Source organism: Daldinia childiae, assembly GCF_008694065.1.
Source record: "Daldinia childiae strain JS-1345 chromosome Unknown Scaffold3, whole genome shotgun sequence".
NCBI lineage: Eukaryota > Fungi > Ascomycota > Sordariomycetes > Xylariales > Hypoxylaceae > Daldinia > Daldinia childiae.
Window position 1 is genome coordinate 5738655 of NW_022984644.1, and position 25310 is coordinate 5763964.

General features: G+C 46.2%; 7 protein-coding genes across 7 annotated transcripts; 4 read left to right on the forward strand and 3 right to left on the reverse strand.

Annotated features, from left to right (window-relative positions):
* Positions 1-3631: 3631 nt before the first annotated feature.
* GL218_04269 (Inositol hexakisphosphate and diphosphoinositol-pentakisphosphate kinase) lies at positions 3632-8562 on the reverse strand (the record flags this gene model as incomplete). The annotated part of the gene is made up of 4 exons (XM_033580861.1): positions 3632-4022; positions 4135-4577; positions 4632-7663; positions 7722-8562. The coding sequence occupies 4 exons, from the start codon at positions 8560-8562 to the stop codon at positions 3632-3634; spliced, it is 4707 nt and encodes a 1568-aa protein (XP_033436568.1).
* Positions 8563-10386: 1824 nt separating this feature from the next.
* Positions 10387-13634, forward strand: GL218_04270 (U3 small nucleolar RNA-associated protein 21 like protein; the record flags this gene model as incomplete). The annotated part of the gene is made up of 3 exons (XM_033580862.1): positions 10387-10497; positions 10559-13238; positions 13297-13634. 3 exons carry the CDS (start codon positions 10387-10389, stop codon positions 13632-13634), a joined length of 3129 nt encoding a protein of 1042 aa, XP_033437363.1.
* A 2357-nt stretch (positions 13635-15991) lies between these two features.
* On the forward strand, positions 15992-17929 carry GL218_04271 (uncharacterized protein; the record flags this gene model as incomplete). Its single annotated transcript, XM_033580863.1, has 5 exons — positions 15992-16353; positions 16425-16943; positions 16990-17140; positions 17191-17523; positions 17573-17929. The coding sequence occupies 5 exons, from the start codon at positions 15992-15994 to the stop codon at positions 17927-17929; spliced, it is 1722 nt and encodes a 573-aa protein (XP_033437362.1).
* A 108-nt stretch (positions 17930-18037) lies between these two features.
* On the reverse strand, positions 18038-18784 carry GL218_04272 (uncharacterized protein; the record flags this gene model as incomplete). Its single annotated transcript, XM_033580864.1, has 1 exon — positions 18038-18784. One exon carries the CDS (start codon positions 18782-18784, stop codon positions 18038-18040), a length of 747 nt encoding a protein of 248 aa, XP_033437353.1.
* Positions 18785-19561: 777 nt separating this feature from the next.
* Positions 19562-20563, forward strand: GL218_04273 (uncharacterized protein; the record flags this gene model as incomplete). Its single annotated transcript, XM_033580865.1, has 5 exons — positions 19562-19612; positions 19797-19841; positions 19889-19954; positions 20010-20363; positions 20420-20563. 5 exons carry the CDS (start codon positions 19562-19564, stop codon positions 20561-20563), a joined length of 660 nt encoding a protein of 219 aa, XP_033437317.1.
* Positions 20564-21877: 1314 nt separating this feature from the next.
* On the forward strand, positions 21878-23470 carry GL218_04274 (uncharacterized protein; the record flags this gene model as incomplete). The annotated part of the gene is made up of 1 exon (XM_033580866.1): positions 21878-23470. The coding sequence occupies one exon, from the start codon at positions 21878-21880 to the stop codon at positions 23468-23470; it is 1593 nt and encodes a 530-aa protein (XP_033437369.1).
* A 265-nt stretch (positions 23471-23735) lies between these two features.
* On the reverse strand, positions 23736-24697 carry GL218_04275 (putative kinase mug58; the record flags this gene model as incomplete). The annotated part of the gene is made up of 2 exons (XM_033580867.1): positions 23736-24322; positions 24400-24697. The coding sequence occupies 2 exons, from the start codon at positions 24695-24697 to the stop codon at positions 23736-23738; spliced, it is 885 nt and encodes a 294-aa protein (XP_033437368.1).
* Between the last annotated feature and the right edge of the window lie 613 nt (positions 24698-25310).

The following is a 25310-nucleotide window of genomic DNA, read 5'->3' on the forward strand; positions in this document are numbered from 1 at the left end:
AACAATAATCAATTTTGTTCCCTGTAGCCAATCGTGGATGATCCAGGCATGGTTTACACATAGTCGAGTCGGCAACCAGACCTTAATGAAATTGAATACGATCTTTTTCTTTTCGACATGCGCTAGCAATTGGACTTTAGCAAACATGTCTTGCGTGGCTCGCGCAAATACTACAAGCCTACTTACCTATGCACATTCAGGTTATTGGAATGTTTTGATGCCAACGGTTTTCATATCAAAGAGGACAAACAAAAACTTCGGGAAGAAAACAGGGCTACGTATCCACATACGCAATACGCAATACGCATTACTATCGACATTATTGAAACCACCCACCGGTCTGGGTTTGCATTACCTAATTATCCCATTGGTGGACAAAAATATCAACAACCGTGCTCATGAGGCTTTCCGTCTCTGTGCGGTCAAGCAGGAGAGCATCGTGAGGTTCCGATGGGCCGGTCCTGAATATCGGTGAGGTCAGTGTCAGTGTTAGTGTCAAGTGTCAGTGCCAGGTTGCGAACGGGCTCCCCGACACAATCTTCAGATTCAAGACGAACAGTTTTACAAAATCCACAGGCTAATAAGTGTCCTCACCTCATTATGAGGCACCCCCTGTCGTACCTAAGGTATGCAATACGGAATCTAATGAGAAGTCATCAGGGTTCATCGACTACCACACAATACTGTTGAGGGTGTGAGCTTATTCCGTCCTGCCTAGCCCTGCCAAGAACATCCAGATTCAAAGAGACGTTTCAGTACCTGTTTGGTGGTCTATATAATAGATTACAACACGACCTACCGCTCTTTTGGCTAGCCATGATAGTTAGCTGCAGGTCTATCTGATATAGCACTATGCAGAAGTACCTGTCAGACTTTCTTCTTCCCCGTCATCTTCCCTGTATTTATTTTTGTTCCTTATGAGGGGCTACGCCTAGATTCCCTGTCAGTCCCCCACTATGGCCTGTATGGGTGTCTCTCTTTTGCCTTGTATGATCCTCACCAACTTACTGCCCCCACATTGAATGATCCCACGTCACACAGCCCGGTCGACAAAAAATCTCTGGAGATGATGACAACCAATTGGTAAAATTGTCGGAGACGTGGTAAGTTTGACGTACTTTTATTATATACAAGGCAGACCATGTTGTGCGTCCAACCTTCTGATATCAAAACGGCCCACAATCAACGTTGTTCTATATTCTGGTGTATGTATTATGCTACTGTTGACAGGGCAAAAGTTCGCCGGTTGATCACTGCTTCCATCCTACTAATCGTGTATACCGACTTGCCTAACTTGACATTTCTCATGGTGCCTGTGGGCCCGCTGGCCATGCCACGGCTCTCGGTTTCCGAGCATGATGTGCTAATACCGGGGCCCACGGACATTAAGCGGAAAGAGGTCTAGGAAGAGCCCGAAGTCGCAGCTACTATGTAAACAGGTAGACACCTATGGGGTCGGGTTTGCCTAGCGTCAAGTATGGTTCGGTAAAATTAGACGGCCGGAAAGTTGATGATGGACGTAATGCGTCCTTCCCCCCCTGGGTCCTGGACGGCAAGCTATTCCGAACCTGATGACGAGGTGCTGGCCTTCGTTATTGGGCAGTTTATCAGCCTCGTTTGAAGGGGTCTCGAAAACGACGTTACGGAGTAGCACTCAAGCCGGAAGATTCAGAATCAGCCTCAATTTAAGGTGACGCGACGGCCCGTCCTGCTGCCGCATGATGTCGACGGCTCATATTTCGTTTCCATTATACTCGCCATCCGACGAACGATGTTCAATAATCCGGGGGCCGTAGACATATTTCCGTGTTCCTTTTACCCCCCCTTCCCTTTTTCCTTTACTTTTCGGTTCTTAAAATTTGGCGGGGCGGACTTACTCGCTGCTCATGATAGCCTAGATTTCGTCTGACGAAGTTATAATATGATCTATCACATTTTAATCCTCCTTAGTGTCTCCCCTCATCATCCTTCCCACCTCTTAAAAACCTGGCCTCTAGTTATCCACCGCTGCCACCACCATACCCATGATGTATGTGCCATCTGTATTTGTATCTACCTACTGCCCACTACCTACTGCCTACCTAGGTAGGTAGGCATGCTTCTTAGGCGCGAGAAAACTACATGCACTAGCCCAATTGGCAGGTCAAAGACACCTCGGAGATGCAGACCGACGCTTTTCTCCGTACGCAACGTACTTGCATACATATTAGTGCCGCGCGCATCATACCTAAACATGTGAGCTGCGGTACCAGCGCACAGCGGACGCAACAATCTGGATCGTCACGGTTACGCATCCCGTCCTGTCGATGATCAGATCAATCATACCAGTCATCCATCCGCCTGAGAGTGAAGAAGAAGAAGGGGGGGAACGGACGAGAGAAGACTCTCCGAAACTTTCTCACCCCCCTTTTCCTCATATCTTGCATCAAAACTTCCGACCCAAACCCCGAACGATAGGTAACTTTTAGGGACCGGGGGGGACAAGGCGCGGCTCGACACTGCAACCTCGCTTCTTCAATGCCGGGATGTCTACCACCTTACCACCTACCTTACATGCTTACTCGCAATACCTTTAATAACCCAACTTAGACCTTTCCGTCTGGCTGTCACTTTCCTTATCACTTCTTACCAAGAACGAAGGGCCCAGGACCAAGCCCGGTGACGTTCGATGATGCATCGATGATGAACAGCGCAAGGGGATCCGGGCTCTCTCGCCGGCTGCCGAGAAGGGTTAAAAGAAAGCTGGAAGCGGTTGCAGTAGTAAAAGAAGAGAAAAGAAAACTTTTCTGAGCCGTCCCCCTTTTCCGGCATAGCGGTGAAAGCAAAGGAAAGATGAAGAAAAAGAAGTGATGTTAGCAAGGTTTTTTGATTTTTTTTTTCCCCTTGTCCCATGCTTCTTTACATCATCGTGAAAAAAGTGATGGGTCAGAGGGGCTCCCCAAATCAAGAGAACCCGCTTCAGGAACCATCTCGCATCGGCATACAAGAGGTCGGGGCCAAGCGCGGACAAATCTACGGTTAGGTAAGATCCATTCGAGCTACATACATACATACAGGTAGGTAAATAAATTCTTAATACATGGTCTCTAATTCGTAATAAATCATCTGTCATGCTGACACACACGTGGGTTCGGTTCGCTACGGGTTCGCTTATCATGTCATGTTCCTCGTCTAATAAATTAACATACAAGCGTATCTGCGCATAACATATGTACATACATACATACATAACGCCCTTGTCATATTTTTTTTTTTTTTTTTAAATTTTCGGTAGCGATAAAATACGTGCATATTACATATATCTACATTACATACATACTATAAGATGACTACGAGAAGAAGAAAAAAAAAAGGTTCGTTCTAGACGCACGTCATGACGCTTATCTCAGGTCCATTTCCTTTTCTTGACATCTCTGCATGTAATGCTTGTCTTACTCGTTCGACCCCCGGCCCCATTATGAGAATTTTCTCACCGCCCACAGGCGGACGAAGGGCGAGGAGGGGGGCGGCCGTATCATCGACAAAATGTCCCGGTATGTAGCATATCTCCCCCCCTATTAATCCACCGGTTCCTCATCCGGATTCCGTGCCGCTCTTGCAGAAGACAGACAGATAGAAAAAAAAATTTCCATCATCCCGTCTTAGTGGTATCAGGGTCGACAGTGGTGGTAGTGGTGGTGCCTGCGTCCTTGGTACCTTCTAATTCAGGGACCGTTGTTCCCGCTGTATTTGCGGCCGGAGGCAGATCAGCCGCATTATTAACCGTTGCAACGGGAGGTGGAAGAGATGGCTGCTGCTCATCATTAACAGTCGACACCTCGGTGTCGTCACCGCGCGGATCGACCTTCACAGGCGAGGACCGCGATGAGCCCAGTGCTTTCATCTCGAGACCTTCGGTTTCGGTTTCGTTGCCACCGGGATCCTTCTCGAGGCAATCCGCCTCGGAATTTTGCCGCTCCTTCTCTTGGAATGTGAAGGCATCTGAGAGGTTGACCGCGAGGAAAGTCTTGGGTAGTTTGACCCTATTGGTCACCGTGAGTCAGCTGTCCTGCTACGATGAAGAAGAAGGAGGCCTCCTCTCGTGGTATGACGTCGGGGCTACGTCGTGGAAAGAAAAAGAAAAAGAAAACTTACTGATGGAACTTGGCTCTGAGCGTCTCGATGACCTTCTTCCAATCCGCGTGAGGTGTTAGGCTCCTGCGCGGTGCACATCCTATACAGTGTTTACTGTCTAGTTGGATGTCCAGGGGGTCGAAAATGTGGCAACCGGGGCTGATCGTGATGCGGATGCTGTAGTTGAAGGTAGGCTGATCGACGAGGGACGCATCTACTGGGAGCTTGGTCTCCGACTCGTATAGCTCGAAGCAGATCTGCGAGAGATAATCAAGTTCAGGGATCGTCCTGCGGTTGATTTTCGTCTCGATACCACCCTCGAGGATACAGTTTAGCAACGTGTAGATGTGCGATTCCTTGGTGAAATAGAAGAACGACTTGGCGTTATCAGACGCTTGCATTTCTTCGAGGTCTTGGACAATCTCTTTGAGTAAGGGGAGTGATGTCAAGAGTCCGATTTCGAGCTGTAATACTGCGTCAGTTATAGACCTGCCTAAATCGAATAGAGATGGACATACCTTTTCACTATCTGAAATGCCATACTCCTGCGGGCAGATGAAGTCAAATAGAACTTTAGCAAGTTGGTAAAGTTCCCGTAGAGGTTCGAAACATTCGTCTGTCTTTGCTTTAGTCTGATTGTTACCTTTAGGTAAGTGAAAATATTCGGCAGGTCTGTCAACCTCGTGAGGATGCTTCATCCAAGATCTCCTTCGGAAAATACGCTTCATAGTCTTCTCTGACCTCTCGGTCCTCTCCGGCCGGTCCGACTTATCCACCTTTTCCCCAGGTGACGAACCAAGGACTTGGCTTTTATCCGATTTGTCATCAGTCGTTTTACCGCCTTCTTCAGGCTCCTTTGGCGAGGCTTTGCCCTCGCGGCTTATGGTGATGCTAAATTCTTCCTCTAGCATATGCTTTGGCGGAGTGAAGACCCATTCGAGAAATTGACGGTTGTGTAGAGCATCAAACTTCATCGTATCATACAATTCCGAGATTTTGCTAGGATCAACCTTCTCGTGATCGCAAAATTCCGCAAAGAGCTTTTCCCAACGCTCGCGAAACAATTCCGCGTCCTCGCCACAGCACCAGCGAGCTTGGATGCCGTTGATAGCATTGGCTTGGGAAAGCGACGAGGCTACAGATGTACTAGAACTCTCGCTATGAGTTTTATCTGAGCCCGGGGTATTGATAGCGTTGAGGGAATTTACAGCGCCAGTTTGCAGTTTGCTATAATTGTGCTGCATTACGCGACGGTGGAAGTTCATCAGCTGCACTACTCGCGTTTGTACTTCAGAAGGCTCTGGCATTCCTTCTGGCCAAGCAAACTGGGATGGCCGCTCGTTCCCCTTTCGCAATAAACCCTTAAGCTTCTTTTTGACTTTATCCATCTCATCCTTAGCCGCGTTGGAATCATCCAACAAATCCTTCCGTATCGTAATAAAGTCTTCTGGAAGGTCATTCTTCTCTATAAACGATGCTGCCCAAATCTGTGCACTGGCTGTAACTCGCCGCTCAGAGCTACTAAATACGTGAACTTGGTCCAGAATATCACGATTTAGCAGAAGATAGTCATTACGCATATTTTGTGCTAATTCTTGCGCCTGGTAACGTGCCGAGTGAGTCGGTTCGCCTCCCCACTTGACAATAAGCTGCAACTTATCTAAAACGAAACTGTTGTCGGCTGCAGTGAATTTGGACATTGTTACCCCTGACATGGAATCTTGGCGCCGCGGTGGGTTATTCGGCTGTTGCTCAGAGTCAGATACGACTACTTCTGACAGATCAGGTCGGCGCAGACCGTCTTCGGCCTTCAATTGCTCTTTTGCGGGGGGTTGTTCCGGTTCTTTCTTGGCGTCTACTTCCTTAGGTGGGATTTCTACACTTTCAGACTCCATCTTTACTCCCTCGGTGACTTTGGGAGTTGATTCGTTCATTTCGGCCGTTTTCTTCTTACGAAACATTGGCTTGATTTGAACTTTTGTGCCTGCCCACCCCCCTTTCTTAACCAATACATTACGAAGGGATTTAAGCTTATTTCGGTCCTCCTCACCGGCCTTCAAAGCCAAGTCGACCGCATCGAGGACACTGGCCAAGGCAGGCTCTCCAATAAGGAGAACCTCTTCTTGGTGGCCTTTTAGAAGGTCGATAAATGGCTGTGTGTGAAAGGTAAATTTGTACTTCTGTTTTGGAGTACGGTCTGCATGTCGGATGACCGAGACCATTCCTTTGAGCTTCCACGAGTGTTTGGGGGGAGGCGGAGGCGGTGTCGGTTCCTCTAAGTGGTCAGCTTGTTCTTCTGCTTTACTTGAGGGTGTAGCCGGAAGAGTTGGAGGGGCCGTAGTCGGTAAGCTGCTTGCAGCAGAGCCACCTGTAAGGTAAGTTATGGGACTAATGATACCATTTTGCAGTCTTGTCGCGATACCCGCCACTCCCGTATCAGATTTGGGTGGTGAGGCATTTGCTGCGCTCTGCTCGTCCTTACTTTCTTTACTCTCTTCGGGGGAAAGTGTGCCTGCGCTTCCTGCGGACTTTGGCTGTCTTGTACTAACCAACCCATCTTTTTCCTTGTTACTAAAAATAGCTTGCTTTAGTGGATCACCAATGTCGGAAATAGTAGGCGATGGGAGAGGCGGCGTTGGCCCCCCACGACGAATCTTCTCCCTGATGAAGATATCCTTCAAGATACTCGCACAGTGATCGTAGTAGGTTTCGTTATCTTTGACAAAGCTCCAACCATTGACATCTATAACATAACTTTTACCACCCGCTCGAAGTAGATCGAACCCGCAGACGCGTTGTCCAAACGTATTGGCGATCTTGCTTGCAATCTCCTTCTCTTCCGGGCCCAACGAGGTGACATAACGTATTTCTTTGCCATGCGTATTACGCCGAACAATACCATCTACGACAGGGGACTTTCTTGTCTCGGCATGGCAGTACTGCGGCCCAACCGTATAGGCTTTTACATCTTCTGCGTTGTCCACCTGCATAAACTTCTCATAAATGAAGCTACCCTCCGGCTCGGTTATAGCACGGGGAATAATAAGATCTTTAACAAATTCTGAGCTTTTGTTACCAATTTTCCTGAAGAGTTTACGGGCACCCCCGCCAGAAGATTTTGGAAAATAGATAATGATGTTGTGGTCTTCGCCGCTGGTTGGCTTTTCAACAAATGGCTTCTTTAATAGGGTACCGTCCACGCTTAAGATATCTCCATCGTCAAGCAGCTCTACCTTGCGAGGGAAGCGATAGTTGTCTGGTCCACCAGGCTCGAGGGTAATGCCGGTAACATCTTTTATATGTTTCGCAACATCTGGGGTTAGCAAACTCGGTCCGCCGTCGCGATTTACTTCGACTCGTTTCGGGGTTGGTACTTCGATCTTGTCAAGTATTCTCAGGCAGAGTCGCCTATCCCAAAGTACCTTTTGCATCGGCACATCATTGACACAAAACGGTTTTCGAGCCTTAACGTAAGCTATAGCCTTTTCCAAAGGAAAGCCATCTGAATAGAAAGATATTAAATAGTCGCATATCGGCCAGTTTTCCACTTCTGTTTTGTTGTTAGCATCCTGAGCCACCTGGCTTTATTACCAATAGAATATTCTCACCTTCGTCTAAAATTGTCTTATCTCCAAACACTATAACGTCGAATTCACGGTTTGCAATTAATCTGTTAAGAATATTCCTGCTCGGTTTGCTTCTGGCTTTAGCATCCAGCGCGCAAACACCAATGATACCCCACGGCGCTGGCTTAACCTCTTCCTTCTCTTTAACGTGAGGACCTCGCTCGCTGCTAGGGCTGTGGCTACTATTAGCAGTACTACCGCTCAATCGCCGCTTAGCCCTACTTCGAGATCGAGTCACCTGGGGCCGAGGAGCTGGGTTTGGTGCAGGTGCAGGATTTCGCTTGACGAGGTCCAGAGGATTGGTATGATGAGTCTCCCGCGGAGTTAACTGAGGGCCGCTAATAGGGTTCTGGGTATTTGAGTTAGAAGATGTGGTAACTGTTACATTAGACACACCAGACTCGGATTGACCTGGGGATGGACCCAGGCCTTTGCCAGAAGCCATGATGCCCGATACAGAGCGTTGGATACCGCCGCCGCCGTCCGAGCCGTTTGTAGAGGGAGCAGAGCTTGCAGCGCCACGAGACGATGCAAGAGAGAAGACAGAAGAAACAGAAATGCGTTTCCCGACCTCGTGCTCTGAGGACGAGGAGGGTAGATTTACTGCAGGTTCGGGTAGTTGACAAGGAGAATTTGTGTCAGGGGCAGAATTGCCGGGCTGTTGTTTCGGAGTATTCTCGATATCGTCGATAGCAACTTCGTCGGTTGTAGTAGTACTAGTGTGGAACTCCTCATTGCAAATATTGGAACTGAATGACTCGCGTGTACGATTAGAAGATGAAGGAGGATGAGACGACTTCAATGGTCTAGCTAGAGGTGGCATAGACAAGTTCGCGGGTTCGACTGATACATCGGTAGTCCCGAGAGGCTCAGCATGTCGACTTTTCCCGCTTGCTATGGAACTGGCGATGCTACTAGCTACAGAAGATGGCGAGCGGGTACGGGAGTGTGAAAATGACCAGGAAAGTCTCTTGCTAGAACCGCTTAGACTGCGACCCGACTTGTTATTAGTATTATTAGTCTCCATCCTTTCTAGGACGAACGACCCTAGAGTCTAAAAATATGTATACTGTACTCCGCAGTCTGACCGTTTAACTGCGATGTTTCGTCATTCGATAAGTTCTAAGTACCTATCGGCGTGGCTAGATAAAACCTTCGATGCTCAATTTCCCACTTCTTTCTTCTCGTAGCAACTCTTAGAGCTATGTAGGCAGCTTCACATGCGTACCACAATACTTTATTCCGAGTATCCAAGGTATTATCGATTACTAACGGATAAGGTGAAGATCCCTGGATACTTGGAAATGGTGGCAAATAATATGTCGTTCACCTCCTAGCCAAATATCGTATGTTCTAGTGAGTTAGACGAAACCAAGCTTAATAAAACCTCCACGACCAACTCATATAAAGTAATTTAATGTTCGGGTCTTCCTACTGAGTTTATTTCGTATGTGTGAAATTATTCGTTAGGAAGAACTAGGTTACTAGGCCCTCGAAAGAAATATAATAAAGAAATATCGATTTAGGACCCGGTTTATTTTTAGTTTGCCGCAACTTCGTGAATGTTGGAAGTGGGTCGCGGATACGGCAATTCGGAATATCAAGAGTCAGGGATATATCATGAACTTCATTGGAAGCTCAGATAGACAACTTGATAATTGCATCTGCGGTCCACGGTTAGGGAGTATACGTGGTGGGCAACTGGACCAGTGAAAGCTAATAGACCATTAGACAAACGAGACCTCCTCTGTTATCGGATTCGTTAAAAGAAAGCCGAGATGTAACTGTAATTATGGAATTTTGTATAGTGGGAATTTTGTAAACCGCATCATTGGCATGATAAGGTACCTCATGGTGGCGTCTTGAGCACATGCCAATGACATGACGTCCAATGACAAGGTCACAGGGGTAATCAGCCAATAGCATGGAATAATTGAGGTGGAGTAGCGCTCAGTACGACAGTTAGTTTTATTATTTTCAACAGGTATTAAGGCGGTGAAAGTATGAAATAGTTACATTAACTTAAGCACATAAGGTGTAATTAGGAATATCTGGTTAAGAATGTATTTTCTTTAAATACAAAAGTACCCTCTTAAACATTTAAAGGGTTAATATATTAGTAGATGGTGGCACATACGCTATATACATATTGAGACTATCAATGCTTTGTCATCAGATGGGGCTATATCGATAACAGCGATAATGGGTATCGATAATGATAAGAATTACAGCATTAAAGCTAAATGTATAGTACCTAAGATTCCTATTCAACGCTTTACTTGTCCTTGAAATTATTTTATAGTATTAAAATCAATATAAGCACAATTATCAAAATTTGTTATTACTACAGTCAATTGAGATAGTTGTAGATTATCCCTATAAACTTCAAATATAAAAGCTTTATTAATAACAGTCGTAATTCTAAGTACTTTACCAGTAGTTTAGGATAAGATAGTGGGGCTAAGGTACCTAGTACAAGACGCCAAAAATGCTTCGCGCTGTTCCGTCCTAAGAAAAAAAAATCCATTTACAGACAACTTTAAGCAGTCGTTGCGCTGCGATTCCTAGATGCACCACAAAAGCTCTAATAGTTAAAGCTCTATTCACATAGGGGCTCAACGATTATTCCGACGAATAATTCGCTACAATGCCTCATTCAGAGCCAGAAGGACCATTGATCAAGCGTCAGAAGCTCAATTCTGTCGCGAAATCCAAATCATCTACATCGCAACAGTCTAGGATCTTTGCTCCATATCGGGTATGTTCAAATATTTTCGGAATCGCAATGACCATACCTAGTTCTAATATATAGTGTTAAGACAATCGGCCTCGTTTCTCCTACTAATGTGCCCTTCACCTCTGTTCCTCTCGGGAACACTACCTTCCAGGTTACAACATCTATAGGCCGCTCGCTACAGACTTATGACCTTAAACGCGGCCTCAATCTCGTCTTCATAACTCGACCCCAGACCCCAAGTACCATAACGGCGACATGCGCTTGGAAACAGAAGGTATTTGTTGCCTGGGGCGACTCCCGAGAAGGCTCCTCTCAGGGTATATGGGTTTTCCAAAGAGGGAAGAAAGTTGGCGAGTTACAACTTCCCTCTGATCTACACCAGCCGATTAAACAGATTATCGTTTTCGGATCTTGGGTTGTTGCCTGTGGCTTGACAAGAATAGAAGTATGGAAGACGACGACATTGGAACACTATACGACTCTTTTTACTATGGCTTCGAAAAAGCACGATAACGAACTCACCGGAGGGATATGTACTATGCCGACCTACTTAAATAAGATATTTGCTGGACGTCGGAACGGATGGGTTGAGATCTGGAACATCTCTACTGGAAAACTTATCTATACCATCCTACCTCCATCTCCAACCTGTGGTGCCGTCACTTGCATGCAGCCAACACCTGCGCTTTCTCTAATGGCCATCTCATACGCCGAAGGGCCTTTAGTTATTCATAACGTACTCACAGACAAGAAGGTTCTTGAGGTTAACGCAGGTACCGAGGATGCGCCTGTTACTAACATTTCATTTCGCACCGACGGTATGGGCGCAGGTCAGGATGGGCGCAAAGATGGCGTTATGGCAACAGCTACGCAGTCGAGCGGCGATATCACGTTTTGGGATCTTAACCAAGGTGGCAGGATTATGGGTATCCTTAGAAGCGCTCATAACCCTCCAATGCAAGAGGGAGCATCGATTCGTGGAGGTGTAAGCAAGATTGAGTTCCTTGCCGGCCAACCCGTCATCGTTACCAGTGGTAGAGACAATTCTTTAAAAACTTGGATATTCGATGAGACACCATTTTCGCCTATACCACGAATACTACACACGAGGAGTGGCCATGCTGCACCAGTCACCAGTTTGCAGTTCTTGCCGACCGATTTCGAAGGTGCTGAAGCAGGTAACAAATGGCTTCTTAGTGGTGGTAAGGATAGGAGTCTCTGGGGCTGGAGTCTTCGTCGAGACGGTCAAAGCACAGAATTGAGTCAGGGTAATATCCGCAAGAAGGCTAAGAAATACGGAATTCTAGACAGCAGCACCTTAGGCCGTGGTCCAACTACTACGCTAGATGACCTAAAGGCCCCGGAGATCACACGCATAGCATGTTCTTTAAATAGGGATGGTGGCATGGGTGCCTTGCCCGGGAAGCAGGTGTTGTGGCAAAAATCTCAAACTCAAAAGAAGCCCATAGATGCCGAGATTAGCGGCATGACGGGTTGGGAGAGCGTGGTTACAGCACATAAGGATGATCCGTTTGTTCGAACCTGGTTTTGGGGCCGAAAAAGAGCTGGAAGATGGGCATTCCAAACTGGCGACGGCGCAAACGTATCATCCGTGGCCATGAGCCCGTGTGGGACTTTTGCTGTCGTTGGATCAGTTGGCGGATCTATTGATATGTTCAACCTTCAATCAGGACTGCACCGCCAACGATTTCCATCCAAACTCACACCGGCGCAGGCAAGACAGGTCAAGATGCAGCAGTCAAGACAGGCGGATACTGTCGTTCAGCTTCAAGCTCGATCTGCAACCAGTTTTGCACCAGGAACTGGAAAGCATACAAAAGCAGTCACCGGGATTGTCGTCGATTCAATGGACAAATACGTGATCAGTTGCTCATTGGACGGCAAAGTAAAGTTCTGGGAATTCCTCACGGGAAATCTGCTCGAGGAAATCAACTGGGCTCCGATGACAGGAATCATAGGCTGCCGCTACCACGCTGCAAATGATCTTATAGCTTTTTCCTGTGACGATAACTCTATTCGGGTCGTAGATATTGAGACGAAACAAACTATTCGTGAATTCTGGGGATGCCAGGGCAAAATCAACGACTTCATATTCTCTAATGATGGCCGCTGGATAATTGCAGCCTCTCAGGATGCTATAATACGAGTTTGGGATCTACCAACAGGTCACTTAATTGATGCTATTCGATCAGAGAAGCCTTGCACTGCACTAGCCTTCTCGGCAACGGGGGAATATTTGGCTGCAGCCACTGAGGGGGAGCTGGGTGTTAACATATGGAATAATAAGGCTCTCTTCACACACGTTCCAACCCGACAAATATCCGAAGATTCAATCAAGCAGATATCGGGACCGACGGCATCAGGAGAGGGAGGCCAGGGCTTACTCGAAGCGGCTTTTGAAGAAACAGCCTCTCAAGAAGATGATGAAATCGCTGCGCCTGGCGTGGATCAGCTCAGTACCGATATGATGACGCTAAGTCTAGTTCCGCGAAGCAGATGGCAAACACTATTGCACCTGGACTTGATTAAACAGAGGAACAAACCAACAGAAGCTCCAAAGGCTCCAGAAAGAGCACCTTTCTTCTTGCCATCAGCAACTAACACCGGCACCTCAGATATAAACGTAGCTCAGCCAAACACGGACCAAGCTCAGAGTCAATCGAGGATCACCCGTTTTGATCGGAACAGGGCTGAGCAAGTATTCACGAATAAGCTGCAAGTAGGAGCTACTTCTGGAAATTGTAAGAGAAATTACCTATATCCCCTATACCATTATATTTATGAGCTAACTTTAACCAGTTACTGAATTCATCGAGCATCTTAAATCTCTCTCTCCGGCTACTGCGGACCTAGAATTACGCTCTCTAACAACTGGGGACGATGATGAAACCAACGAGCTGCTTCATTTCATCCACGCCATGACTAGCCGCCTCGTGGCACGTCGTGACTATGAGCTCACCCAAGCTTGGATGGCTGTCTTCCTTCGTCTACATTTCGATTTGATCCTGGCGAGTGATACCCTAATGAGCGCACTGTCAGAATGGAAGAAACATCAGGCAGAAGAATGTAATAGATTAGACAATCTTGTTAGTTACTGCGGAGGAGTTGTGAACTTCCTCAGAAGTCCACGGGCATGATTTGGAATTACCACGTTAGATATATATATACCTATATTCAAATATGTACTTGGGAAGCCACCTCTACTCGTAACGGGGACCTTCTTGCCAACGCTTCTGAGGCTTTACATAATATGCTCAACCTGACATGATTCCTTTCCGGGGAACCAGTTTTGCCGCCACTCAAAACTGGGCGCTACTTAAGTAGTGATAGGCAAGATGAGGCCAGGAGCACGCTCTCAGCAGAGCACGGGAGGGAGCACATAATTAACGGTGGGCAGCGTGTCGACTAGGGGGTTGATAACCGGGGATAGAAAGTCTTCTCGAAATTAAATGGAGGGAGACGAAGATTGTGGGACGATGAAATGAAGCGCAAACGAAGTCGCGATGACAATATATTAGCGAGATTGATCAACGGCGTTTGCTTGCAAGGTTTCGGTCTCTTGAGCATTGAGTCTTGCTAGTAGGGCGCCGAAACGGGTAGTTGCTTTGGCTAATTACGTAGCTTCACTGCCCCCTAAACGATTCAACCAGATAGTTTTTACTGTATGTATAAATTGAGTCTTAAGCATACTACATGTCCCTTCTGCTCGATGGTGTTATAGATACTTAACATAAAAGACCAATAGTTATTAGCACCTGATAAGACGTGTTTCTAAATCCAAAGATAAGGGAACTACATAATAGGGGTAGGAGAAGAGAGAAATCATAGCATACTAAAATGAATTTATAACTTAAATATTGCTCGAGATAACTTCAATACTCTATATAGCTACCTACCTAAGCCACTTTGACATTATCATTTGGTAGATTTCCACAATTATAAAATCCAAAGGTGACCCGCAGATGTAACTGGTGCTAATAGGGGTCAGATAGAGAGGGTATTTATGATATACAATAGGAGTTTGTTACGGAAGTCCGAAGTAGGAATAATCATAATTACCAGGGAAATATCAAGATACCGATGTTTATAGTAGTTACCTAATGATAAGTATTTCCGAGATTATATATATATTTTACTCTTATTTTACAAGGGAGAGACTGTGTCGAGAGAAGGTATCACGAGGTAGATCTTGAAAGCATGGAATCAACTTTAAATCTAAACTACAAAGACTATTAACTATTTAGAACATAAGGCGTTCTTGATGTCTCATAGGGTCATGACAGAAAGCAATCTAAGACTTCTACGCAGCACTAGTATTGTAAATACTACCATGTAACCTTCAATGTTTGTTATTACCAAAGGATATTTTATCGTGCAAAGTTAGCCCTTTATATGGGGAACAACTGATATCGATCAAACTAAATACAGACAGTAAACTCGATTCAGTGCTACTAGAGCTGTGCGATGTTAAGGAGTACGAAACGTGTTTGTATGCCGTTCTGTACGCGGTGCCTTCCGTTGGTGTTATATTTTGACTGTCATACACGTAAGGAGTGTAAACACTTGAAACAGCCTATGTCGTTTTAGTTTACCGACTTTGATATATCGATTCGTGAAGTCATCATGCATTCCATTTCGAGCCCGTGCACGGTTCGCTTGAAGTTGTGAATAAGTAATTTCCACGCGTGTAACTAACCGCGTCCTGAAATTGTGAGGTATACACTCCCCTTATATCAACAAATCACGACGTTTAAAGGGTTTAAAATATATTATAGTTAGTAGGAATTGTGTAAAGAAATCGATAAATCAGACTTAAATAAACAATGTGCCTGTGTCATTCTTGCCTTTACAGCTTTAAAGACTTCTAAGTTAATGAGGTCCGATTCCGCTTCCGTTGCCGACTCTGGTCCGTGCGAGGACCCTTAGCCGTTCTCATTTCGTTAGCTCTAAAAATCTTGTCCAATGGTGTGCCGAAAAAGGGAGAATGTGGGATGTGGGATGTGGGAGAATGGCATGACTGATAATCTGCCCCTATTTGGGAAATCGCGAGCCTTGTTGCTTCTGACGGTGTGAAGACAAAGGTTTGAATAGGACTAGACTTAGTAGGTAATTTAGTGGACCTGAGTCAAGCTTATCCATTATGGGAGTAGTAGTTTCTTAATATAATAAACATTATAATATCTCTTGTAAGACGAAAAGATAACCCACATTTCTTGTGTGAATACCTACGATTAGCAAGCATATCTCCATAGGCATCGGATTTATTCCCTGTGAGTCCTTATTCCGAGGGATAGAATATATCAGGTAGTATGTGGTTATTAACAACAATTATTGCCACCTATATAATCATTGTGTGCTAATACACCCATTATTGAGTAACAGTCATTGTTACTTCTCACATATTCCTGCTACGGCGCATGAAGCTTAACACCACGCTTCATTGACTTAGATGAATAGCCTTCTAGAGGTTTAATTCGCGAGGTCTTCGTACACAATGGCGTCACCGTCTGGACAAACACCAGAAATCATCGAGATGTCACTCAACCCAGCGAAAACAGGGCAAGATGCAGATTCGACAGCTCAAGGCTCCAGTTCTAGTTCTAGTGGGAGTACCCACACCACGAATGGCGATGAGGAGCAGGGTATGTCGACGCTTGAGAGAATCAAATCGAAGTTTGGAGACCGACCGGAGTGCTTTAAGAACACCTTCCAGGAGATATCCTTCATCTTCCAAGCTACTATCGCAACCGCTACGACATCTTTCCTATCCGGTGTTGCTCTAGTTATCACCGTTCCCGTCGCTCGCGACTTGGGTATGACACAGGGTGAAATAGCATGGATCAGCGCCGCGACGTCGTACGTATAGAATATCTTTCTAAATCTCTGACTAGGTAAGTTCTATATATCACTAACTTCCAGTTATATAGACTTGTGGCTGGTGCTCTTCAGCTCGCCTTGGGACAGCTAGCCGACTTGTTGGGAAGAAAACCCATGTTCATAACTGGTCTGGCCAGTTTCAGTGGATTCGTGTTGCTGGTGGCTTTCTCCCAAAACCCCTTCTGGATGTTGATTGTCTGCGGTATCCTCGGTGCTTGCTCGGCCATGGTTGTTCCTCCGGCCATAGGTATACTCGGCGCTGCTTATGCCACCCCTTCGAAGCGGAAGAACTTGGCATTTTCGGCATTCAGTGCAGGGAACCCGTTAGGATTTGTGTTCGGCACTATTATCTGCGGTATTGTTACCCAACTAAGTAACTGGCGTGCTGCCTTTATTGTCCTATGCGTTATCTGGGCACTTTTCACCCTTCATGCGATTTGGGCAGTACCTAATGTCGAGAATTTTGATCGAGCTCCTCTGAAAGAACGCCTAAAGACGCTGAAGCAATTCGATATTGTCGGTACGATTCTAACGATTTTTGGGACGGGCTTATTTACTGCGGGTTTAACGTATGTACCCTTGAAGTTCTAGAGCCTCAAATACTGACGAATCTAGATTGGGTCCTGAAGATGGTTGGGCAAGTGCGCATGTGATTGCAATGTTAGTTGTTGGCATTGCGCTGCTTGTAATTTTCATCCTATGGGAAAGAGTATTTCCTAACCCCCTAATGCCTCCGCATATCTGGAAGGACTGGAACTTCAGTTTTGTGAGCTTTTACTCAGATATACTTGTCCTCCTTAATACTAACAACTGTAGATTATCCCTACTATTGCCCTCGGTAATATGGGCTTCACTGCCAGTTGTTTCTGGGTTGCCTTCTTCTTGCAGGAAGTTAAACAATATTCCACCCTCATGGTCGCCGTTCATCTACTCCCTCAGGCTATTGCTGGGTTACTCTGGAATGTAGTTGCTGGTCGTATAATGCATAGCATCAACAACACGGTTATCATGATCTTTGGCGCCACATGCTACCTCGCTGCTAACTTGCTGCTCTCTTTCATAAAGGTAGAGACTAGTTACTGGGCCTTGATGTTCCCAGCTCTCATCTTGATCGTTGCTGGTGCTGATCTCCAGTTCAACGTGGCCAATGTGAGTTACACTCCTATGCTTTACATTTTGACAGTTCTGACTTTACCAGATGTACGTGATGCAGTCGTTACCTAAAGATAAACAATCCTTGGCAGGCGGCATTTTCAATGTGGTTATCCGCCTGGCTAATACTGCTGTGATGGGGATTTCGACGGCGATTTATAGCTCGGTGCAATTAACACCCGAAGGCATGGCCGATCCGATGCTCAAATTCACCAGAACATTCCAAATGTCTATTGCGTTCTCTGCGGCATGTTTGGTATTGACCTTTTTTATTCGGTTGGGGACGCAGGGAAACTCTCCGAGCGAGGAAGAAAAGGATAAGAAGAGCAACCCCGAGAACTCCGAGAATCCAACTGCCGTAGTTAATAGTGCAGCTGAAAGTAAGAAAGAAGAGAAGAAGTAGGCGGATATGGTTTATGAAGAATAAAAATTGGGATTAGAGTCAATTCGTCATTACGAACTTAGGTAGTCGGTACTAAATAAAAGGTTAGGGAGTGTGTTAATATATGATTTAATCTTGGTATTCCTGCCATTTGATCATCCTATCCTTCAAGTCTAATACTTCACCATCAATGACGAAGGTGCCATCGCCACGGTGATGGAACATGCGGCCGCCCTCTCCGGGCTTCTTGTCCGGATTGAGCCACGCCTTGACGGGCTTTAGAACCCACATGGAGTATTTGCTCACCATCTTAGTGTCTTCGACTACGCACTCGATATTTGCAATGACATCGCTGCCGCCTACGAGCGGCGCCTTGACCTTCGCAGCCGGACAGGCTTCCAATCCGAAGCGCTGCCACTTGCCGCTGGGCTCCTCCTCCTCGTCGGCAGAGCAATTCCCGATATCGACGACTACGCTGGCCATTACCACGTCGGGTACAGCGAGCACGCACTCGCGGTTCTTCTTGAGTGCGGCGAACGAGGCGTCCCAGGGCCCGAGACAGATGCCGATGAGAGGCGGTGATTCGTGTTGCATCACCATGTGGAAGCCGATGGTCATGACGTTGTGGGTCGAGTCGGCTAGCGACCCCGTCGTGACTAGCAGTACGGGGCCGGGCTCTATTAGTCGGAATACCCGGGATGGCGGGTACGTCTCGAAGCCATGGTAGAGACTGCGGTCTTGCGGCTTGGAAGAGGAGGAGGCAGAAGAAGCGGAAGTCTCCACTTCCTCCTTACTATTGGCTTTGCGTTGTTTAGATGGCGATGCAGAGGATGCTTCGCTCTGCTGTTCTGGTTGGCTTTTACGCTTTGGACCCATGGGTTGTATAAGTCATGTGGATAAGTAAGATTCTAGGTACCTAGGTTAGGCAGTTTTTTTTAGAGGTATGTATGAGGCTAGGGAGTTTTCTAGAGGTCGCGGTTACGTGCAGTAACCTTCGTTAGCTCCGCTCTATTAGCTTTAGCGGGGTTAAGGGTGGTGCTGTCAGATCTGATAACGTTACGATAAAGTTTAGAACGTCGCGAGTGGCCCGTTCGTAACGCCCTTTACATCAACCGAGGTCGGACTAGCCTTTATTAGCCATTTTTTTTCGTCGTCAACCTACCTTTTAAAGAAAAGTGTAAGACGTTGGCTATAATAGCGGTGCTTATGTAAAGAAGTTTTATCGTAAATGCAGGCTTTGATATACGATTATCGGAGTGACTCAGACGATATACAAATAAGTCTTACCTATCGTCTTGACTTCGTGTAAATCGAGACAGCTCAGGTTGAATTTGAAGCCTTTACCCACCTCATATCTGAAAATTGGTTCCCCTAAACATATATCTATCTTTGTTCATAGCTTAGTGTAGTGTTGCCTACAACCTTGTTTTTAATCTCGGTTCACGTTACTAACACACCTAGTAATCATGGAGTCTAAACATGCTTGGAAAGTAGAGGTTCGTTTCACCCTTGGCAATTTACTTACTATTATAACGTACCGGCGCTTATTTTTATTAACGCTACTATGAACTATACCAAGAATAAATGCTAATATTTTTGAATACTACGTAGCTTCTTCCTTGGGACCATTCAAGTCCAGATCATGTACAGAGGATGTATGACCAACGTGTTGCTTGTGGATGGAGGGCTGACGAAGTACCATCGGTAAGTATATCCTTTTCTATCACTCTGTTACATTTTTACTCCATGTTGCCATTCGAGAGCATACATATACCCTCCGGGCACGTCCGAGAATTATAGATTACCGAGCCGGTTCCCGTGACTTGAGATCGTGCAATGTGATCCGAAAATATCCGTCAATAGCAACTTCTAATTCCAGACTCTATAGTGGGTAGAAGCTGCACAGAAAGGCGGAAAGATATTTTACTGGGTTGTGAGTTCTATAATCCCTTCTTAGCTTCGTGGTAGCTGATGGATTAGCTCCTTTCGGATGCTTTTCCGGATAGAGAAAAGGTACTTAAGCAGCACACTAGTGCCTATCCGAAGGTATGCTTGTAATTACTTGACCAATATACTAAATGACCTAAGAACGTGTACAAAGGAGGCAAACCCGTTGAGGGATACAGCAGCAGAAATTCGGCTCGTCCCGCGGCAGCCAACCATGGTGGAGTTCATCCCTATTGGTCATGTTGCTCTTGATATCCACGAACCCGATGAGGACATCAAACTTGGCCTTCCAGCTACCGGGACCGTGTGGGTTCATCAACTGTACATTTCGCGAGCGCTCCATGGAGGTGGATTTGGTGCCGGAGCCATGTCTAAAATCGAGACGCTAGCCACGCGAAGCCCAATGAATGCGAAAATAGTAGCCTTGGATACCCTATCAAAGGAGATGCAGACCGAACCAGAGATACGAGACCTCCTATATGGGGAAGGACGTATGCCTCTGCCAGTGGTAAGTCGTGGCAGTATTGTTAGAAGTTGTAGCACTCCTAAAACGTGTTGATGCAGGTTTCCAATGAAGACTGGTATACTGGTCAAGGGTACGAAGTACTTCGACGAGAGAAAGGTGCATATATATGGAACCCTCAGGAAGGAATCAGTGTGTCTAGTAAGTTACATCCCAGCCGTTTCGGGGCCTTTGTGTTACTTTAAAGCATGTGCTGTCGTCCCCTCTCGACCTGATCAAGGGCCAGGGGCTCATAGAACAGGCCTGACGACTCACAGGTGTTTTTTTAAGTCTCGGCGTATTTCAGAATTGCTAACACTTGGGACTATAGTGAACCTTGTGTATATGAAAAAGTCGGTTGCTTGAGAAATCCTGGGTCTCGGGATAAGCTTAAGGGGTATTGGATAGAAAGATACTCCCTCTTCTTAGCCTTAAATTAGCCTTGCGATAGATCGATTGGTCTGAAGCCACGTAAATGGAAATGAAGTCACTCCACAGCGTCTGCTATCTGAACTCCGTGCTTGCATCGCATATACATAGAACAGGAGCAATAGGAGTGGAGAGCTCCGTTGCCGCGAAGGATGGTGAGAGGTTCAAAATAAGCAACCTGAATATTCTTCAAAAAAGCCTTGGATGACATGTTTGTCTGCTGCCCAACGGCCATGAGAAATTAGACGCGAGCAAGGTGGCATTGCATCGGGAAGAATCGTTCAATGCGCTCCTTCCGAACAGGTAGATAGGCGCGTCGTGATAGTTAAGTGGTTGGATATCACGCAAATAATGAAAGAGGTCATGCAGGACAAGTCATCTAGCGGCATCTAGAAAACAAAAATGAGGTGAGGCGACCTCTTAAATGATATAAATGATATGGTCTGAGGTAATTGGGGAAGGGGAAATAACTCGTGGGGGTTGATGCTCTAAAAAGGAATCCGGGGGTGACCCGTGCGCTAGGCATGGCAGCATGGATGCACGGACCCATAAATAGTTCCACTTGACTTAACCCGGAAAGGTGTTAGAACATTGCAGACGCGACAGTGACTGACTTACGTGCAGGAGAAGTCGCGAGGCTTCTAAATAAAAAAAAAAGTCTTGTTGTACCTAAATTCCCCACTAGTCGACCATTTCACCATTTCAACTATTGGACCGCCGTCTTTCGCTCACTATCGCCTTCTATTTAGACCTTCCAAGTTTATTCTCATGCCTCACCAGTAGATATTGCGACCCAACCTCGTCGTCGCATTGGGCAGGATGGCGGCATAATACATAATAATCAAGCTTAACCTCTCCGCCTGTTATCCACCCGATTTAACTACCATCCGTGGTCAAACACGTCAACATTGGGACCACGATAGATTCATAGCCATTGAACGCGTAACGGATATAGACAGAGCTTACGAAAAGTAAACAAACTCAGCTTATGTGTTTATGTGTCTATGTGTCTTTCTTTCCGAAGCATTACCAAATCTGCCTCCGTTCAGATGCCGCCAGCCAGCCAGTTCCTAAAGCATTCGAAGACGAAAATGCAAGCTTGGGTCACGAGCAACGGGCTCAATAATAGCCAACCTGCTCCTGCTGGATCTGGGACAGGAACGGGACATGATGGCCAAAGCCACCTTCCTCAACGCCACGTCTATCTACCTCAACCTACGCCTGCGGCGTCGCAACCCGCCCAGACGGTACAAGCAACGCAAAATTCGCCTCCACGATCACGCGCACCTATAGTCAATGCGAATTCCAATAGAGCAGCTGTTGTCGCTGCAGCTAAGCTACCTGTTCCTGCTAGTCGTAATGGCCATACCCGAGATACGTCACTTAACATACGGCGATCGGGGACCGTTGCTTCTGAGCCTATTCAATCTTCTCGGCGACCAGCGCCATTCTGGGAGGGTTCGACAGTAGATGGCTCCATGTTTAGTGACACCGCTAGCAATGTTGACGCAAACACGGCAGGCACTTCTATGTATCGAATGCCTTTTCGGGCGCCCATTACTTACCAACAGAGAGGGAATACCCCACGCCCTCGCCCCCCTGCCAAGGGGGAAGTCAATATGCCGGATCAACATGCCCCTTTCGTCATTGGACCTAACGGAGTGATAGATGTAGTAGGTGGTCCTCTTACTAGAAGTGCTTCGACACCGGATGCTAGGAATCACCGTGGCCATCTGAAGGGAGTATCATCTCCGGAACTTGACCAAGAGTCGGAAGATAGTCCATATCAGACGAGCCCAGAAAAAACCCCTTCCACTAAGCGGCTTCATCATCCCAAAGCGTTGGCTTTACGTACTAACCGTCGTGGTTCCTTTTCCGAAAGGGCTGCCTTTCCCCAAGAAAATATCGTATCTTCGCCTTCACGTGAGGCCTACCCAGTTCCTGATAATGATTTAGATGATGATGCAAGATCTGAACAATCTGTACACTTACGGGTGAAGACATTACCCGAACATCAACACCGCCGCTCGACTATTTTTGCTGATACCGATACACCTATGGTTAGCCATCCGGACGAGTCAGACCGCGATAGCATTGCTCCGCCGCCGCCTGCGCCTAAGCTAGTCGTAAAACCTAAGCCTCAACTCAATCGACAACTTTTTATCAAAGGTGGTAATAAAGGCGGCCTAGGATTGCACGAGAGCGCGATGCCTCGCTCATCAATAGAGAAGCGTGTTTCTAACCCAAAGAAGCGTCAATACGAGCTTGACTATGATGATGGGGCTCTGGCGGCAATGGACTATTCCGAACTCAAAGATGAAGTATTCGATTTTGACCCAGCCCAAGCAGAGGCCCAGTCGGCAATAGGACCACCCCGAGGCACATTACCAGAGAAACTTTATCACTTTTTTGACAAGGACCAGGAAAGTCAAATGGGGTTCTTTTCTAAGATGCCCGTTAAAGACTGGGAGATTTCTGGGGATTGGTTTCTTGAGAGATTTGGTGAGGTTATGCAACGGTTCAGAGAAGCCCGCCAAACGAAGCGAACATTAATAGAAGGCTTCGAGAACGAGATTGCCGACCGGGACGAAGCTGTTAGGAGTAAAATCCGAACAATTGACAGCACTCTCGCCGAACTCAAAAACGAAGGCGAGGGCATGATGAATGGAAAGGAGTTTGATTGAATCAAGTAAGCATGTACGCAGTACCGCAGGCTCTCCATGACCAATAACTTGCCACCGGCGGACTTTTACGAACTCATTCTAAAGGGAAGGATATACAGCTGTGCGTTAGCTTGGGCTATGAGGTTGCTGTTATTATTATAACATGGGCTAGAGCTATGGTGTTTGCGCTTTCAATCCGGTGCTCTATGTACGGCAACAAATGATGCTTATTGGGCCTTTTCACATTAAGTGAGGCTATTTGGTAAGATACCCGCTTACTCGCGTATCAAACGATGACTGTCTGCTTGACTTTTCTGTCTTTACCGACAATTAATCTCAACTGACATCTGGGTTTGTTGGCGAACAGCCCATCTCTCAGCTTGTCGGAAAAGAGTTCGTACGCGGGATAATAGGCATCGACGAACTTGACAACTTGCTCGTTTGTCATACCTGCCCCTCTCTCCCTCCGCAACATGGCTTCCTGCTCTAACCTCCAGTCATACACCCATTCGGTATCTTCAGCGTCGATGTGGATGAATGCATTGAACGTGTCTGTGATGACATCGTAGTCCCGGAGACGCTCGTTGATGAAGTTTAGGTGTTCTAAAGGGTGTCGGTGTAGCGTCCTGCTTGGCGAATTCCACTTAAGTGAGACCTCTACAGGACTCAAATGCCGAAAGCCAACACACCAGCCCTCGAAGATGACCACTTGAATCTTGGGTTGACCCGGGCCGTTGATCGTCTCCCATTGCGATTCTGGGACCCTGTCGCCTTGACCCGAATAGGCCGACTTGTCATATTGAGGAATCTTAACCGGCTGACCCTTACATAAAGCCGTGAAGAAATTTTGAGCTAAGTTCATGTCATGTGTACCTACATAACCATAGCATTAGAATCAAATAAGAATAGATATCCTTCTGACTTAAGATTTTGGGTGCAAGTTGTCGTACCTGGCTCGCCTCGGACTTGGACTAACAAATTGTCCGGGTGAGACTCTGCCAGCGCCTTTTGATCTTCGTGCCGCAAGTAGAAATCATCAATGCTGCAGACTAGCGTTTGGAGGCCTTCGTCATTCTGTAGCTTTGAGGCAAGGGCCTTTACTAGAGTTGTTTTACCAGCGCCTTGCACGCCATTCAGTCCGATGATAAAGGGCCGAGTAGGGTTAGAGGCACTATATTGCTTATACCGTTCGAGTATAAATGGTATACATATAGGACTCTTGTCGTCGATTATCTCTGCTGTAGACATTTTGGTAGATCTCTTATTGCATCTGGACCTAACTTGTGATGCTTGTGATGCTTGTGATCGGCTGCAGGTACTATATGTTCGGTTATTCGGGCGTTTGACGTTTGTTTACCCCAACGGGATTACATGCATGAGATTTCCAAATAGCACGTTTTAAGGATGCATAGATAAAACATTATACATAGAGCAAGTGTCATTAGCATCAGATCTCGGGCTAACTTTGTGGGGATGGGGAAATGCGGGGGAATCTGTTTTGGTTCAGCGGCTCGGATGGTTAATGGTTGATGATTGGGACTAATAGACTATTCGGATGCATTTATATTTTCAGTTCAATACTATACAAATAACTATATAGTTATTTATTTGCTTAGAAGTTGGTTTATAGAATCTGAATGCTATAATCGATTATAAATAAGTTTTTTTTTTAAAGAGAACTATTTAGTTGATTCAAAAAGTTCCAATCTCCCGTAAAGCGGCAATACAAAAAACTTCGGCTCTTCATATTGTGTTAACTAGTGGTTACGGCTAATTACCTGCCTTAGATAAGTAATCTTAAAGTCTTAGAATCTTAGACCGAGCATTGTAGAAGGACTAACATAGACATAGACAGACATAA